This window comes from Crocodylus porosus, unplaced genomic scaffold, assembly GCF_001723895.1.
Source record: "Crocodylus porosus isolate Cpor-Errol unplaced genomic scaffold, CroPor_comp1, whole genome shotgun sequence".
NCBI lineage: Eukaryota > Metazoa > Chordata > Crocodylia > Crocodylidae > Crocodylus > Crocodylus porosus.
This window is the reverse complement of record NW_017728943.1, coordinates 38,659,609-38,677,611: the sequence shown is the minus strand read 5'-3', so window position 1 is coordinate 38,677,611 and position 18,003 is coordinate 38,659,609. Positions and strand designations below refer to the sequence as shown.

The window sequence follows — 18,003 nt, the reverse complement described above, 5'->3', positions numbered from 1 at the left end:
AAAGCAAGGGCGCAGCATGGAAGTGTCGTAGATATGGAGGGTGGGGGGAGGGAAGGGGTATTACTCTAAGCAATTAAAAGTGGGCTCTCTAGTTACTTAACAAATTGATGGCAGAGCCAGGACTATGCTGTGTGGCCCATACTGGCGCCAGAGCTGCAGCCACTGCTGCATGCCCTGGATCAGAGCTGGAGCTTCCAATACCATGTATTCTGGCCTAGATCTAACCCGCAAGGAGCCTCATGGTCTGTTTCCCGGGATGAATACAAAGCGAGTTTGACATCCCTCACTCTAAAATATGTTTTCACTAACTACAATATACATAAGTAGGGTGTATATGCTCTTCTGCACAGCTTCCAGTCATACAGGCAGTGATGCCAAATGTCAAAACTAGTAATTGATAACATTTAAAAACTACAGTTGAAGTACAACTATGTGGATTTAAATACAATAAATATAAGTTATTCAATAAAAATGGAAGGGGGGATTTGGACTAAAAGAAAAAATGGTACAAACGGCAATGTTTGAAATAGGGGCACTGAGGATGCTCTGGAGCCCTTGAGCAAGACTGTACATTTTACACTGATTTTGGTGGCAAAATCTATAATCGACTTCCTCTACCAGTGAAGTACTGGTACATGAATTAGAGCTTACTAAGCACTTGGAAGATGAAAACTATTATACCAGTTTGATGATTTATATTTTCTCCAAGGCACATACCTCTTCTAGAATTTGACAATCATCTTCTAGTGGTCTATTTAAATCACTGCAAGCGTAAGTAGAAAACTCTGCAATCATCATTTTGTCAATCAGTTTTTCTAATTCACAAAGCTGTGATCCAAGATGCCTAAGAAAAACACAGAGCATGGTATAAGCTAGATAATCAGGACAACCTGAAAATTAACCAGTAGTTCACAATCAAGGAAAATAACTACCAAACAAGTAATTTCTATGCAATCGATTTAGGTTTAAAGGGCAACTTGATTCTCTCATTTCTTAGACCAGATTAAATGGTTTAGGTGAGGAGGCATTTCCCCCTTGAAGAAAAAACCTTGACTTGAACATTAACAGAAGTGTTCATTAAGAAGTTACACTCAGACCTCTTCAAGATGAAAACCTTGGACTTCATGAAAGACTTTCATTACCCATCTGGTTTTTCAACTGTTCAGACAACTCTGAACATCCAGGCAATTTATACAATCATGTAACAGTTAATTAAAATGAATGAAGTATAGCAATAGTTTTCAATAACAGTAGCTTCAGAGAATGTACAAGGGTTTTCATGTTGCCCTTGGCACAGTGAATCTTTAGACCAAAGATGCTCTAAATCATACAATTGATTTTAAAACAATTTTGCAAACTACTTACACTATAGCATGGAAGGCAGTAGGTTATTTCACTATTTAAAAAAAAAAAAATCAAAAGGCAGATCAATGGTCAGATTTTCAAGGATAAGTAATACATCATCTGCAGGGAGAGTTTTCTGCTTTGTAAGGAGCAGCCTCTCTCAGAAGCAGACAGCCAAACAAAATCCAGGCTGTCAGATACAGTTACTTCAGGTCTGAAGTATCTGGTTATGGTTCCTTAAAACTATGCTTGGACAGTTATACAGAAGTGATATAAAAGCTTGAATGGGCAGCTTGAGGAGATTTTTTTTTAAGTGCTGTACCAGCTGAGACATTTTTGTTTAGCAGGGCTGCATTATTTCTGATCATACTGAGAAACAAGAGAATTGGTCAAAAGGCAAGTATGAGATTTCAATCTCATGGTATGAAGAACACATCCTGTAATACTCCCAAACTCTTGTCCCCTGAGCAATGAAAACGAAATATTTCATATTGACTTTGGTGGCAAAGTCTATAATTGACTTTCTCTAACAGTGAAGTACTGGTGTATAAATAATAACAGATATTTTCAGAAACCATTCACTGTTGGTGCTGGACTGTCTCTTAGGAAGGCTGGTAGGTTGCTGTGGACTCCTAAAAGTTAAACCACTGGGGTTATCAAATGTTGCTGACATTTTGTTTATATCTTGAATGCCTCCTGATGTAGCGATGAACAGACTTCTTTTTCTTGGTCAAACAGTTTGTTGCAAATACGTTATCTCTGAGAATCTGCCCAGTAGAAGTGGCTGGAATACTATGCAAGCTCATCGGATCACTCAGAGCTCTAGAATACTGTGGAAAGTCACACTGCTAAAACCCCATTGTTATGTTTTCCTAACCTGAACTCCACATGAGACAAACAGACACTGATCATGCCTCTTCTTGGCTTGTGTGATCCAAGAGAAGATTTCTAGCTGGGGCGTGGATGAAATGTGCACCACAATGTTGGAAATGAAGAAAAAGCCACAGAATTTGAAACAGGTCTGTTCAACCTTTGAGATGACTACAGCACCATAAGGTTAGAGACGCACATTGATGCTGACTGCAAAGATCAGTGTCAAAGGTGATGTCTGGGAGAGTTACCTTCTCTAAACCAGAATCAAATCAGTAATATTAAAGCTTTTCCTAGTTGTGCCGATGGCACTGCCACAGATGCCACCATATTAATGATGCTCATGTTAACAATGTGAAATTTTGTTGCTCACTGGGACATTCAGGCATGAGGGCCAATAATACTTCGTGTGTCTTCAATATTCAGCGGCAGACACAGCTAGTGTCACCTGCCCTGGTTGAATAAGCATACTTAATGCAATGGTACCTAGAGCCATGCTTCCCAATCTTTTCCTCAGCATGATCCCATTTATGGCCCCATTTCCTCAGCACGACCCCTCACTCCCAACCCACAGTCCTCCACCCCTGTGACCTCATCAACTGATGCTACAACCCCATTCAGGATTGCAACCTACAGTGTGGGAACCGCTGCCCTAGCGAGCAAAAGTTCAGGCCTCACTTCATAGGATGAAAGAGACCAATGCCAGGAGTCATACCTATCTTGGTTACTCGGTTTCCCTTGCCTCTATGACAAGGTCACACTAATCTCTGGTGCTCATGTAAGTATTGAGGTAGTCAATAAAAGACCCTTTCCTAATGGAATTTGGGGTGGGGGAAGGGTTTCTTTTTTTATTTTTACAGATATTGACCTTGAATGTCACCTGCCACTGGCAGAGATACTGGCTGAGACTTAGAAGAGATCAGATCAATCATGGAAACTAATACTTGCTTGTTAAGTTCTATAGCTCCCCTCATTGATTGTCTGAGGAAGTGTAACACCTGACAAGTGCCTTGAGCCTACCTCTTCCTTGTTGAGAATGAACACCACACTGAAATTCTGACTAGGTGAAAGGCAGCAGCAGACCCAACCATGAATAGGAGGAAAAATCAGCAGTATGGGCACAGTCTGAAGCTAGATTCTGAATGCACCATTTTGGCAAGGATAGCAGGCAGATGCAGTTTTTTGCTCCTGCTGCTCTAGACAGTAAGGGAGAACCCAAGGGACAGTTATAACCACTCTGCCTTCTATGTCCCCAGGCAGGAAGGCATGTAAACACACACAGAGTGGTTGAAGCCCAATGGATATTCACATTCTAGGATTAGTTTTGCACACAGAGTGCATCTGTACCTGAACTGAAATTCATATGGACATATATCCAAAGATGACATTTTAAATAGTTTTGAGTGTAGTTACAGCTTCTTCTGCACATAAGTGCAGAGGAAAGATGAAATAAAAATGTGTGCTCTTAGCCATGTAAAACACCTTTCCCCAAAATCTGCTCTAACATTTAAAGTTGAGTCATTTAAGCACCAACCAGGGAAATGCCAGGAGAAGGGATACATTTCTAGCACTCACTGCTATCATTGTGTCACCTTCACTGCTACTTCTGACATATTATGTACCTTAATCATAGTCTCTCTCAGGAAATACTCAAAAATAATATTACCGCATGAACTAGAGTAAGTATAACTCCCTAACTATGACCTCATTGATATTAACAGACAACCACATCACATAAATATTGGGCAACAATTTGATTTGAAATTTTCTAGGCTGGAGTATGAAGAATTGCACACCTTTTCAACTATTTGAAATTTACAAGTATTTTCTACACCTTTATAAGTACCCCTTGAGTAAATAAATGATCTATACAAAAATATGGTAATTTAGTGAAAATATTCCACACTCAAAAATGTAATACGCCTTAGAATACATCAGTAAATTAGGTAAAACACATTACATCACAAAAACAAACTTTATAAAGCCAGGCTATTAAGGTTATGCTTAAAGGATGTTTGAACTTACTACAGTTCTTAACCTTAACTTTGTACAGTAATAATGCAATGCAATAATCAGACAATTATAATCAATGCAAAAGTGTCTGTGGTCACCCAATAGATTCAGCTGGTTTAAATACTTAATGTAATTTCCTCCTTGGTGTCTCAAATGGAGGGTACTAAGGAGCTTTTTATTCTTTTTCTACCAGAAGTAAATCTACACAATTTCTATTTGGATGTAGCATTATAAAGGCAGAGTCCATTTGTTATGTATGGCAGCTCTTGTAGAGTTGATTGTCTTAGAACAGATTAGTTTTAAGCATGATTAGATTTAAATCAAAGCGGACTAATACAAGTGTGAATTCCACAAACTGGGATACATAAATGCACTTTAAGTTTATTTTAGCATTACTCTTTGTTTACAGTTTAGTCTTCATTTAAAACCAAGTAGTTGTAAACCTGCTGTTATTTCACCTGACTGTTGCCATCTTTGTTGCTAAAGACAAAATTGGAACATTCATTCACTATCCCTGGAAAAAAGTTGTAGGGTTTTCTGTACATTACACAAAACTGGTATTAAAAAACAAAACAAAAAGATCAGTGAAGTTTTCTTGACACTCTCTGTCTTCTGGCAATTTTTTTTCCTATTAAGAGATTCAGGGCTGGGCCTTTAAGTCATGCAGCACAGAATTTACAACTCAAGGGAGGGCAGGAGCACTATGCTGGCTTTAAGATATTTTTGTGCTTGTCTGAACACAGGGTTGCTCCAGGGATGGGTAGACCTTCCCCCTGTAATTTTTCACAACTCTAGGGGTCTGCCTAAGTCCTGATAGCTTCCCCAGGCTGCCATAGGCTCTACAACCCTGTGCACTATTGCTCCACCACGCTTTACTCCATCATTCTCTCTACTCAAGGGCTTGCAAGGGAGTCCTGACTTCTGCAGTATGGGGGGAAATCTTCCCCTGATCAAATAAAGGACAGAGTGGTAACTCTGCACTGTACTGTAACTTAGAGTAAAGCAGGCACAAGTATCTCAGGGCCATTTTAAGCTTTGGAAAGTAAAATAATGAAAGATTAGTGATCAGAAACACTTTGTGAACTGAAAAATACTGTATGAACCTTTTGTACATCTACGTAATTAACACTCACTTTATAAAATTTATACTTCACTGATAACTGAAAAGCATTGTCCATTTCTAAGACAAAAAAACATAGCTCTGGGTTAGTAAATTCTGAAGCTAAAGGTCAAGGCGTGGTTATCATCATGGGTTGGCCGAACTAATTGTACATTAAAGAAACCAAACAAACAACTAAAACCCTGGAGAGATGAGCAATGCTATCAACAGTGGGAGAGCAAGGAAAGAATTTCTTTAAAAAGAAAAAAAAGAAAAGGTAAGTGAGTCAGAAACAATAGGTGGGCTGTTTAAACTGAGTGTGTCCAAGATATGGTTTGTGGAGCCTCATCATTAAGTTGACTCAATGGCTCCCACCCTGGCAGGTCTGAAATCCTTATTGCATGTGGCATGCCCCCCATTTGGTCTAAGACTGCACTGCATGGAGCACCTGTTCCAGCCAATCCAGGACCCATGCCACATGTGGCCTCTGTGGGTGTCACATGAAGAACAGGTCCCAGAGCAGCTGGAGCAGGCAAAGATCCCAGAACATCCAGAACAGGCCACATAGTCTGGCCAGGGTAGGCACCATGTGCAACATGGATCCCAGACTGCCCTGGAGGTGCTACACACGCTTGATCCACAGTGTGTGGGTGGGCATCTGTGAGCCCAATCTGACCTGTGGAGTGGCCCTGCGACACTCATCCAGCCTGTGGGGCCAGATGAGTTTGACACCCCTGATTTAACTAACACTTAGATTTAAGTTATATTGCCCTGTATGTAGTTTGGCAATTTTATCCTTTTTACTTTTGTGCATTTTTCAGTAATGTTACTATGTAGTTAATATGCAAATGAGATAGCCACAAACAATCAGAACATAGAAACTGCATAATTAGAGAAAGCTACATACAATTTTAGAGAAAAACATACAGCTCCTCAGCACTCTGATTCCCTGACTTCAGTACATATTTACTGGAATAATTACATAATTACATTATTTCCAGTAATACTATGCCAAATAGGTAACTTTGTGCATCATAAATCACCCAGCTTTAGCCAAAGAGTCAATATATCATAAATAGCACAGGAGATATTCTAAAAGACAGCCTGCTATACTGACTATTCTTACAGAGCTCTTGGGATAGGGACTGTATTTTTTGTATGTTGTACATCATTTAATACAATGCATGTTCAGGCTGATTGGAGACCTTAGACACTAAAGTAAGATATAGAACATACAAGTTCTTTTGAAAAATCTTTTCCTAAATACACACACACACAAAAACTGCCATGGTGTTAACGCCACACACTAATTATTTGTTCAAAGGTGACACCCAAGAACAAAAGGCCAAAAGAGCAGACTCAGTTTAAAAATCAGTAAACAACTTAAGCTTAAAAAAAGAGATTGACACGATACAGCATGGTTTATATTTAATACTGTTACTTCTAGCAGTTCCCTTGACATCACCTACCGGAAACTGTGAATGCCTTGAAGTTCCTGCTGTAGAACTTCCTGTGTTGTTGCTATTAAATCCAGTGCTCCAACAAATTCGGATGTGGACAGCAACAGCTGTACAGTAGGTTGTGTTTGGTGTACAGTCGCCATTAGTTTCAGTTTGTTGTATGCTTTTATACAGTTATTTCGGGTAAGTGAGAGTCTCAAAACTCGAAGTGATCCCTCGCACATAACTTTATCAATTTGGGAGATTTTATCTCGAAGCATTTTTACAGCGTGGGAGGTTTTCCTGAGGTAGTCCTGCAGTTCATGCTGAGAGGTCATTGCATGAAAAAATGCTTCTGAGCGTAGAGAAATCTGATGAGCGATATTTACCTCTACAATATCCAGATAATGGCTCAGCTAAAGAGAAGGACGAAAAAATAAATAAAACAAGCAAACAAAAACTCACTGTGTTAAACTTGCCAAGAAGTCTATCACAACACAGCAGCATCAAAATGCTATTTGTGGGTCTAATTAAAATATTTCTTAGTAAATGCCTTCATCTGAAAACGATCAGCTGGTTGTGGACACTGCAACACTCAAAAGCCATTTTCATGTTGGCAAATGAATAAATAACCAGTTTTTAGCAAGTTTAAAAACCATTAGAAAAGTTGGTCTAGTGCCCTTGTTTGCAAGTACACTGTGGAAGAACAAACAAAAAGGATGCCTGAATCTTTGAATCTCAGAGATCAGATATTAATACTATCACAGAGCATCCATTACTTGCGACTGTGGCCTGGGTACCTGCCTATAAATAACAACAAATGTATATAAGTATATCATGCACTAAAGCTGCTGTGCCATGCTGGGGGTATCACACATTTCCACTTGGCTTATGAAAGCACTACTTTTGGGAGCGATTGCAGCAGGTAGAGAGGGATGTGCAAATCAGACAGACAGAGTTCCTGGGGATCTTCACATCTCCCATCTTTGCAGACAAGTCCTTTCTGAGGGTGAGCATGAACAGGGCTGCCCTTTGAGTCACTGCATAGAGAAGCACTGCTGTTTCCACATCAGCAGGTACTGCGGCCCTTCAGTGGAACAGTGGTACATGTTTAGTGCCTCAACTCTTCAGTTCTGTGTGTTGCACTGTTATCAGAGTCCCATCTTATATGGAATGTATAAACTCAACTAGCAGTCCGCTAAGATGCTCATATAAGCATTAATATCCAAAAAACAGCCTGATTCAAGTCACAGCAATTGAGGTGTATTGGAGAACATGGTTTTAGACTGTGCTGGAGTTTGTTTTCATCGCACTGAAATTAAAAATTTTGAAACATGAAAGAAGGTTCTCTCTTCTTCATACAGAGCCCCTAGGCCTGTTGACATTCTGGAACTTACAAGCATTCTTCAGCTTCTGCTATGCATAGATCACTACAAAATATCTTACTACTAATTAGATTACTACAATGTCCACTGGGATGACAAGGAAAGGAAAAAAGTTGCAAGAATTTAGTGACAGACTAATGCTTTTTAATCAATACTCGCAGAATTTTAGAAAAGCTCCTAAAAAGCTTTTTACCTTTAAAAAAGCTTAAAATCATGTACTGCTTTTGAAAATACATTTAAGTGCTTTTATGGCATCAAAATAGTTGTCTGTTTTTATTATTGCTATTAAAAATGCATAATTTAGAAAGACAACTGAGTGTGGTTATCCCAAAGACTTCTACTTCTTAAATGTGTGAAAGAACTCTGCCTCAAAGCTCTAAATTGAACCCAAGTCACAAGTCATTTAGCTAAAACAAACTCAAAGAGGCGGCAGCATATGTGGCATGGAATGTCAAAGCTAAAAAGAAGCTGTCAGCATATATGAGGTAAGCTTTAATACTTCTTCCTAGTGCACAGTACACACTGCTCTCTGTGGGGTTTCCCTAAAAGTTTTGTTAAAACTGTTCCAAAACTGTCAATGTACACCTTTTGTCCCTGACTTCATCTGCAATCACAATTCATACTTTTTAGAACACCCACCAAACAAGTTATTGATATGGATCATCGCCTTTGATGGTTTTAAAAGGATTTTTAGAAAATCATCACATGATGTATATATATAGCACTGACCATCTGTTGGCCCTACACTTGGCAGATAGGATTTTTTTTCAAATAGAAGTTTGATTCTTAGCAAGCCCCTCTTATGTATATTTTGGTTGATGGAAAAGGAAAATATCAGTGCCTAAAAATGAATGCATCATGTAATAGACCATGTCTTTCTTATCTGTTAGAAGATTCCTTTGTAATCAATAAACAGATGCATTAGCAGTTTGGCATATTGTATGGAGTATTTACCTTTTCTTGAAGCAACTTAGAGGAAGCTGCATCACGATTTCCTTTTCCCCCAGCAGTACTAAAATGAGACCATGGTAAAACGGCATTAAATGTTAAGGAATCTTCCAAGGCAAAATCTGGTTTCATAAAAATCTGAAACAAAAAAGAAATACATATATATTTTTCTTTCCTTGCCACCATTCCCCACAAACAATCTGTTCCCATTAACAAACATAGTGCACACAAATTTGAGTCTGACTGATCCACTGGTCCTCTTAGTTTCTTTAAAAGCTAAATGTACCAAATTAATTAAATAAAGAATATTGTCCTGTGATAAACTTTCCAGGTATGAAGTAAATGTAACCCACTGTAGTGCAGTCCTCCTGAATCTGCAGGCAAATCCAAATTTGGATGCCAGCTCACAGTCTGAACCACAGGCTATCCTCAGATGAGTTTATCTGCAGGTTCAAAATGAATCTCTCCTCTGAAATGCTCTTCAGCAGTAAAGGTGACCTACTACTGGTACCCCCCATTAGAACTTGAGTAGATTGTACATCCCTTACATTTTCTCTGGTGAAAGATTTCTCTCACTTAATTCACTGATTCTGCTCCCTTGCTCCCACTCTTCAGCAGCCCCTACAAAACTGTGCTCTGCAGGATGGAGGGTGTGAATTCACAAACCCCTGAGAGCAGCAAAATCTGCTTCCTCTGCATAGTGCAAAAAATCTGGCTCTAACAAAAAGGCCAAATAATTTTTATCTTACTCTGTCAATCTTAATTAAATATTTTCAGCTTACTTTTACTCCTCAAAATTGCTAGATACCCAGAACACCCAGGAGGACTGAACTTTCTATCCCAAGCATCAGACATAATATTAAAGGGCTTAACTTGAGTCATATCAAGCATTGCCTAGCTCTTGGTCTTTTACTTTAAATGTTACTGTGAAAGGTACTTTTGCTTATATCCTGAGGGTTTGTAGCCATGCAGCTAATGACCAGTATTAAACTATTTATCTACTACTGACTTGTTAACCTGTCATTTTTTCAGTCTGAATAAAATGGAATTTCAGTTCATTTGTTTTCCCCACCTGTCACTTCCTGTGCATCACTAAGGTTCTAAGAATCAGTGGGTAAGAAGTCTCTCTTTGCTATTTGCCTGTATTGTGCCAACCACAGTACAATACTGATGCGTGACTGAAATGTCAAGAAATTAAAAACACAGCTACCAGTCTACACAGTAACTCAAAACAGGCAAATTCCCCCCATTTCTGTCCCTTCTTAGAAGTTTCTCTTCCAAGAAAAACCTAGAAAGCTGGGCCACGCTGCTGCAGAAAACAGAAGGGCTGCCTTGTCTTGCACAGTTGTACAATTCACTAAGGAAAGAGCATAAAGGCAGCTGGATTTTACCTTCAAAATCCATCAAAAGAAGAAATACAGCTCAGGAGACAAAAAAAGTATAACTCATTAATAATTCATTTGTCTACACTTTATGAGTATTATTGTTCCTTAGGAGGGTTAGCCAAAGAGGCTACCTAGCAAAATGGGTCTTCCTCTGACTTACGTGCACATGTGAACATGCAAAATTGACAAGCTTGTGTTTCCTTTAATATACCTATTGTTATACAGCAGTCCTACCTTAGGTACTTGTTCCAGATCTGTCCTGGATTTATCTACAAACAAAAATATAAGTAAACTAATGGGATAAATATAAGATTGAGATCATTCTTCCACAGTCAATCAGAAAAACAAAACAAAATAATTAATTTCAATAATAAGATATCATTTAAGGCTTTGATGTCCTTTATCATTCTTCTGTTTTCAGGTATTGCTTCCACATAGTGCTCAAAGGATTTTAAGGATTTTTGGATTGCTTTAAAAACAAAATGATCATTAAACCCGGTGTTTCATATTCACTAGAGCAACATTCCAGCCAGCTGGTGATGACCAGAACAAGCCGCCCCCACATCCTCCACCCTGAGTGGCTTCAGCTTTGGTGCTCCAAAAGGAGACCATGCCAGAGAAATGAGGGAGGCAGAGTGGCATTGGGATGGAAACACAGACCACACAAATATAACACTATCCCACAGAGACAGGAGCACAGACAGCACTCCTCCAGCCAATGAACTGAAGTAACAGACATAGAGGGTGTCACAGAGAGAGGGAAAGATTGGTGGGGGATGTGGAAATAGCTGTACAGCAGCCTCCTGACTTGATACAACTTGAAGGGGGAGATGATTTTTACACTCTTTGCTACTCTCTCAGCCTTTAATCCACCCACAGAAAGGAGCTCAGTATTTAAAGTGGGCCCATCTGATTGCAGAAGGGAAGAATTTTAAAGTAGGGATCCCTTACCTCAACTGGATCTCAAAAAAACCTCAAACCGGAAAGATACAAGTACTCTATAAAGACCTGGGTTTTAAAAACCCCCTCTTAAGGATGGAGTTGAATGCTGGTATTAATGTACCGAAGACTAGGAAAGCAGCAGGCCTTACTGACTTACTTACTGAACAAATCAAGCAATTCGGACCCCAGACTTGTAAATGGCTCCTATGCCTATACAACTCATGCACAGCCAGTCAAAAAAACCCCAAAGTTATGGCAACATGCTCAGGTAGTCGCTTCTAAAGCCAGGGAAGGATCCATTGGAATGAAAGAGCTTCAGTCCTATCACTCTGCTATGCCACACATACAAATTGTACAAATGACTGATATTGAATCAGCTTGCCCTATATGTGGATAAACACCTAATCCCCAAATAGGGTGACTTGTGCCTTGGAAAAATCAACAAGCTAGCTGCTCAATCCAACTCAACATATTGAGGACAGGTTTGAAAGGGGTCAAGTTGCCAGAGTTGTGTTCAGAGACTGAACAGCCACCTACAATAAAAGTTAACCACCAAAGACTCCTCCACAAAACTCTGGAAATGACAAAAGTTCTACATGTTACAGAGCTGATACAAACCTTGCTCAAAAATAGACTTTTTTTGTTAAACTGGATGGAAAACGAAGCAGATGGAGGCAACAGATTAATGGCTTCCCCCAAGGAAACGTACTAGCACAGCTGTTATATAATATCATAATATCTATATGAATGACCAACCAATCGACTTGGAAACAAAATGTTTCATCTATGCAAACAACCTGTGCATAACAGCCCAAAACACTGGCTTTGATCATGTTGAAAAATCCCTAAGCAAGGCAATAATTGGCCTAACCTCACACTACACTGAAAACCAATTATGTGCCAACCCAGCAAAAACACAAGTATGTGCCTTCCATTTCAAAAACCATGAGATAACATTATATGCTCCAGGACCCCACTATCCCCTTGTCCAAACCCAGTTGACCTTGGAGTCACCCTCAATCAAACCCTCTCATACAAAGAACACATCATGAAGACAGAAGCAAAGGTGAGTACTTGTAACAACATTTTATATAAGCTCACCAACTCAAAATGGGGAGCTAACTCCTCAACCATCTGAACCACTGGTCTGGCTCTCAGTTTCTCCTCTGTTGAGTATGTATGCCTTGTATGGGAGAGATCCATACACATTAAGTGCCTGGAACCCATCCTGAATGATAGCTGCAGATGCATTACAGGAGGTCTGAAGCCTACCAGCCTAAACTAAGTGTACCTGCTGGTTGGCATCGCTCTGCTTGACATCAGAAGAGCAGTGGCCAGCTGGATACAACAGTTGAGACAAACTGAAAAATGCAAGATACCCACTGTACGACCATCCCGCAGCACACAAATGTCTGACGTTACACAGGAGCTTCCTCACCAGCACCCAGCCTCTCAATGCCACACCCAAAGAGACACGACTGCAGATGTGAAATGAGAGGCTGAAGAAAATACCGGACAGTGAAAAAACAGCGACCAAGTCTTTACCACCAGGAGCTAACGAATCATGGCAAAGGTGGCAGAGTCTCAACCACTTACATATCAGAGTTGGACACTCCAAGGAACTAATAAAGAAGTGGGGCTATACCATTGGCTCGACCACCTGTGGCTTCAGCACAGAGCCTCAGACAATGCAACACCTGCTGCAATGCCTGCTGCTTGAAGGTACATGTACTTTGCAAGATCTTTCATCATACAGTAAATGAGCACAGGCATGCATAACAGAATGGTCAAATGTGGTATAGAGACATGAGAAGACCTCAACTGGAGACCACACCTTCCCCAGCAACAATGGGTAAAAGGGAGCTTTGCCAGCTGTAGGGTTATTAATATTAAAGCACCTATTATAAAGCAAAAAGGCCTAGTTACTGAGCCTTATTGCTCTGTTCTCAGCCTCAAACCACAGCAACACCTAAGGCTGTGAGATCTCAAGCTAAGAGTGCTTGGGTTAAAAAAAGATGGCTAACTGTACCACAGGGAGGGGCAACATGTGGAATGCTAGTTTATTTAATACCTTTTCTCTTAACACCACCTTGCTTTACATCCTTTTGTGATCACGTGAGTGACAATGCTTTCTCTACCTTTTAGTTTCAGTTAGGGTTTTTTTGTTGTTTTGGTTTTTCATTTATTTACAGAAAAGCCTAAATACTATTGAAGTGAATTAAGCTAAACTCCAGAACAAGCATGTTTTCTCAAGTTGCTATTCAGAAATAACAGAACGAGATGACAAGCCATAAGAAGGCTGGTGTTCATTTTGTATGGGAGATATCAAAAAGTCTGACAAAACAAATTCTCTGGTGTACAAAAGAACAAGGGATTGCTTTACAGTCTCCAAGGATAAGATATATATACATCTCTTTCCCAAACAGCACTCCACTCTGACAGTTACTTCATCAAAAAGTGAAGTCTAAAAACACTACATTAACTTCAGACTATCCACTGCATTTTCTCTGCTTGTTTCTTTTGGCAATTTCACTTACAATTTCAGATAGCTGGGGTGATTCAATATAAAGCCGAGATATGTTAAGGGATGCAGATGTAGACACCATTAAAACCACCACACAAGTAAATCAGACTTTACTAACGATGATCTTTGAATGTAGCATAGTTAGAGATGTCATGACCACCATTCCACTTCTGTATCTCCCAGAGACAGAGAGACTTTTTTCTCTGATAAGGATGTAAGAAGTAAGACTGTGCAAAATTTCAACAGGTGTTTCGTTTTGAAGCTGTTTTGACACGTTTCAAGCTCAAAACAGCAAAATCAAAACGAAGCAAAAGGCTTCAAAACAGCTTTGAAACTAAATGAGGGCACTCAAAACATTTTAAAAACTTCAAAACATTTTGAGTTTCAAAGCAGCTCGGTGGCGGGAGATGAGGGAGAGCCAGACCTGCACTCCGAGTGGCTCCACCAGCCCCAGAGAGCTCAGCCTGGCAGAGGGATAGCCAGTGGTGGAGCTGCTTGGAGCGCAATCCTGGCTCTGAGCACAGCCTTGGCCAGTGGCTCTTTCCCACCTCCTGCCTCCAGACTCAGCTCTGTGGGGCTGAGGAGCCTCCCACCACTGAGCTGTGCTCACCAGGGCTGCGTTCTGAGTGGCTCCACCACTGGCTCTCCTGCTGCCTCCTGCCACCAGGCTGAGCTCCATGGGGCTGCTGGAGCCACTTGGAGTGCAGCCTGGCGGCAGGAGGCAGGGAGACCAAGGGCTGCACCCGGAGTGCTCTGCCAGCCCCTTGGAGCTCAACCTGCCCTCCCAGTGCTGCTGGACTCCTCCTGGGGGTACAGGCCCCCAGATCTGCACACAGGATGACAGGAGGCTGCCAGCAGGTGACACGAGTTTTGCTTTTAGCAATTTGAGGTGCAGTTTCCCAGAAACCCCTGCACCCATCTCCTTGAAACTTGGCAGGCTTCATGCCCTCAGAAGGGGCTACCATCCCTGCAATTTTCATTCAAATCAGGCAAGAAACGACAAAGTTATAGGCATTATCATGATTCCCCATTATAGCCTATGGGTGAAATATTGAAATAGTTTCGACGAGACGAAACGGAACAGTGCTTCGAAACTAAACGAAACAAAACACTGTCCCTTCAAAATGGTGAAACAGAAGTCGAAATGAAATGGTTCTGTTTCTCACAGCCCCATTAAGAAGCCCCTAGAAGCTCAGTGCAATTGCATAATTCGGCTTCGTATTTTGAAGGAAGTTAAAAAAAAAAATTGTCACTGATGTAACTATAAACTGTGAAGGATATACACCAAAGGAGAATTCAATGGCAGACTAGAATTTAAATCTACATTGTTATGAATATCATGCTAATAATCATCAAGAACAGCTCTAGCCAACCAGGCCTGGATTTGCAATCATCATCATCATAAAACCAGTATCGCGCATTTTTGCATTGGAAGTCCATGAAAAACTGCAAGAGATCACTGGCACATTTTATTATTCATTTGAGAAATGAAAATGACACTTTAACAAATAAAAGGCTGAAGTTATACCATGAATATGTAAGAGAGTCCTGTCAAAGGTATCTTTAGGAGGACAAATATTCTTGCATCTTTCATGAATCTTCTCTCTCTGTAAAAGAGACAAGAAATTAAAGAAATATTCTGCTGCTGTAACACCACAGTGAAATTCTTTTTTTCCCCCCTCTGGAAGACAATATTCAGAACCTTGTCAAAGCAAGATAATGCTTGACACCAAATAATTTTGAGGAGTTCACAGCTATTTTTCAACTCTTAAAATCTTTAAGTGACTTCCAAGCAAGTAAAAGTGACAAAGATCATTCTGAAGGCTGGCATCTTTTATTTTTGTTTGTGGCTTGCATGTATTTCTTCACTGAAGTGAAATTATGGAAAAATGCAATAAAACTATTTAAGCTGTATGAGTTAAATATTCCTTCCTATAACTTGAAACTTCTGTATATACTGGATTGTAATGATACATTCAAAACCTGTATTTATTTATTGTTCAATCAGTAAATTAACCTGCACTAAGAATATAAAACACCCTTTTACTGACCTCCCCCTCAAAAAGTATAAAAATGCATAAAAGTTACTTCCCCACCTTACTTATAAACACAAATGGTGAAAGCTGAACTAAATGGGGTATAAGTTAAGTTTTATTTTTTGCCTATACAGTTTAACCAGGGGTTCCAGTTCTTTAAACTAGAAACTATTTTTCCATGGAAAACTGTAGCTACAAAATCCGTTAGAGATTCTTTCATGAGCAGAATACTCCCTCCAAAATAAGCAATACATTGGTTATGGAAGGAAACAACATCTTGTTTCCTTTCATAAACAATGCATTGTTATACAATGATTTTATTACAAGGATTCTTTTAATATGTTAATATCAGATATGCAAACACATAACTCTTAAAAAAGTTCCATCCTGCATATTTTTACCATTTGGATCCAGAACATCTTAATCTTTCTTGAACTTCCAACACATGTACTTGAAGTGACCCAACACTAAACATATCAAATATTTGTTAATTGCTCTTTGACCAAACTTATCTAGTTTGCTCTATATTCATACAATACTTTAGACAATCAGATCCCAGTCTATGACAAGTGCTCCTAAATGCTAGTTACACAAATAACAAATAATAACATAGTCTACTTCAGTGTCTCACATAACTTTTCAGATTTTCCACTTCTGACTAGACATACATTTCCAGAAGAGAAGCTAAAAAAATACTACAACAATAAGTATGCATCATAATTCACATAAGATGACTATGTAAATTAAACAAGCAACTGTATAATACCTAAAAGTTTCCACTTTCAGACCTAATACTGCAAATGCAAAGAAGCACAACTGCTCACCCTCCGGAGCAGTACTATTAATTTCAATGCATCTGTTCACAAGACTAAGCACTATAGAGTCAGCAGGAAACATTTAAGATTGTGCCCTTAAAGATAATTCATTCAATAGCAACCCAACGAAAGGAAACTGCAACTAGGGATGCAGAAAACATCAGGAGATCTCCCAATCTTCTTTTAGGTCACAAGAAAAAAGCAAGTGTACGTAAACTCATATACTTGAAAGAGATTTAGAAGCTCTTGTTGCAGATCTGAATTTCCTGATGTGACAGAAACTGTCCAGCTTCCTGTTTCATTATTCCAGATGTAAATGTTTTGTATGTAGAATGTTTTAAAGCAGTAGTTAACAAGATTTCTGTCTTGTTTTAGATACCACCAGGGTATTGGAAGATTTTATATTGCACTGAAAAGGCCAAAAACTGAAAGAATAGGAAGTGTAAGGTTTGTACATTTAAAACAAGAGTACAGAGCTCAAACACAAATGAAAAACAGCAAAATGGTAAGAAGAGAAAATTTAGACAATACTTCTCATGTTGAGAACACTGAACTTCTGGAACTCCTAAACCAGTGTTAAGAGGAGAGTCAGCTAACAGAACAAGACAGGAAGTTTTTATAGAACAATACAAGCAATTATTAACAAACAGAATCACTAATTTATGGTGTCCCACACAGGGGGCTTTCAAATCCCTTTTTAGCCCTTGATACTTATTTGTACCTAACTTCAGTAAATTACCTGAGTGATGTCCTGTTGGTATGATGCAAAAAGTTCCTTGTTAATCTGTGGGAGGTAGAATGAAGGCGTGACTTCTGTGTCCACAAAGTCCTGTCCCCATGTTTTTGTAAAGAAATCAGATTCCCTTTTTGCTAACCTAGGATCATTTAGTGCTGCTGGGAGGTTTACTCTGGAATGAAAAATAGTCCATCGATGCTGATCTGCAACTAGAGATGGGCTGTCACATAAACTATTAGGATCACCTGTGGGTACAAAATATAAAAGACTATTAAAATGACAACTGGAATGTACATTTATCCTAATAAATACAATATCAATCTTGATATAGATCACTAATTTTAAAAAAAAGTTCTTAATGCAAATAATCACAATTATTTATGGAAAGATGCATATAACCCATTTCCACGACAATCTATCAAACTTGCATTTCTGTGTTCAGATTACACAAGGCATTCTGAATATGT

The 18,003-nt window shown here is 39.3% G+C and overlaps 1 protein-coding gene across 2 annotated transcripts in view; it reads right to left on the bottom strand.

Annotated features, from left to right (window-relative positions):
• The window catches only part of VPS54 (VPS54, GARP complex subunit), a 66,047-nt gene that overhangs the window by 31,822 nt on the left and 16,222 nt on the right, over positions 1-18,003 (bottom strand). Inside the window, exons 1-7 of one of the 2 annotated variants that reach the window (XM_019549184.1) lie at positions 17,676-17,762; positions 17,540-17,584; positions 15,478-15,556; positions 10,718-10,752; positions 9,105-9,236; positions 6,796-7,181; positions 718-844 (exon numbers count right to left, since the gene is read on the bottom strand). In XM_019549184.1, coding sequence (XP_019404729.1) covers positions 718-844; positions 6,796-7,181; positions 9,105-9,230 — 639 coding nt within the window. In that variant the 5' untranslated portion in view covers positions 9,231-9,236; positions 10,718-10,752; positions 15,478-15,556; positions 17,540-17,584; positions 17,676-17,762. Of the gene's footprint in view, positions 1-717; positions 845-6,795; positions 7,182-9,104; positions 9,237-10,717; positions 10,753-15,477; positions 15,557-17,539; positions 17,782-18,003 lie in introns of those variants that run through there. The other variant, XM_019549183.1, reaches the window with a different exon arrangement.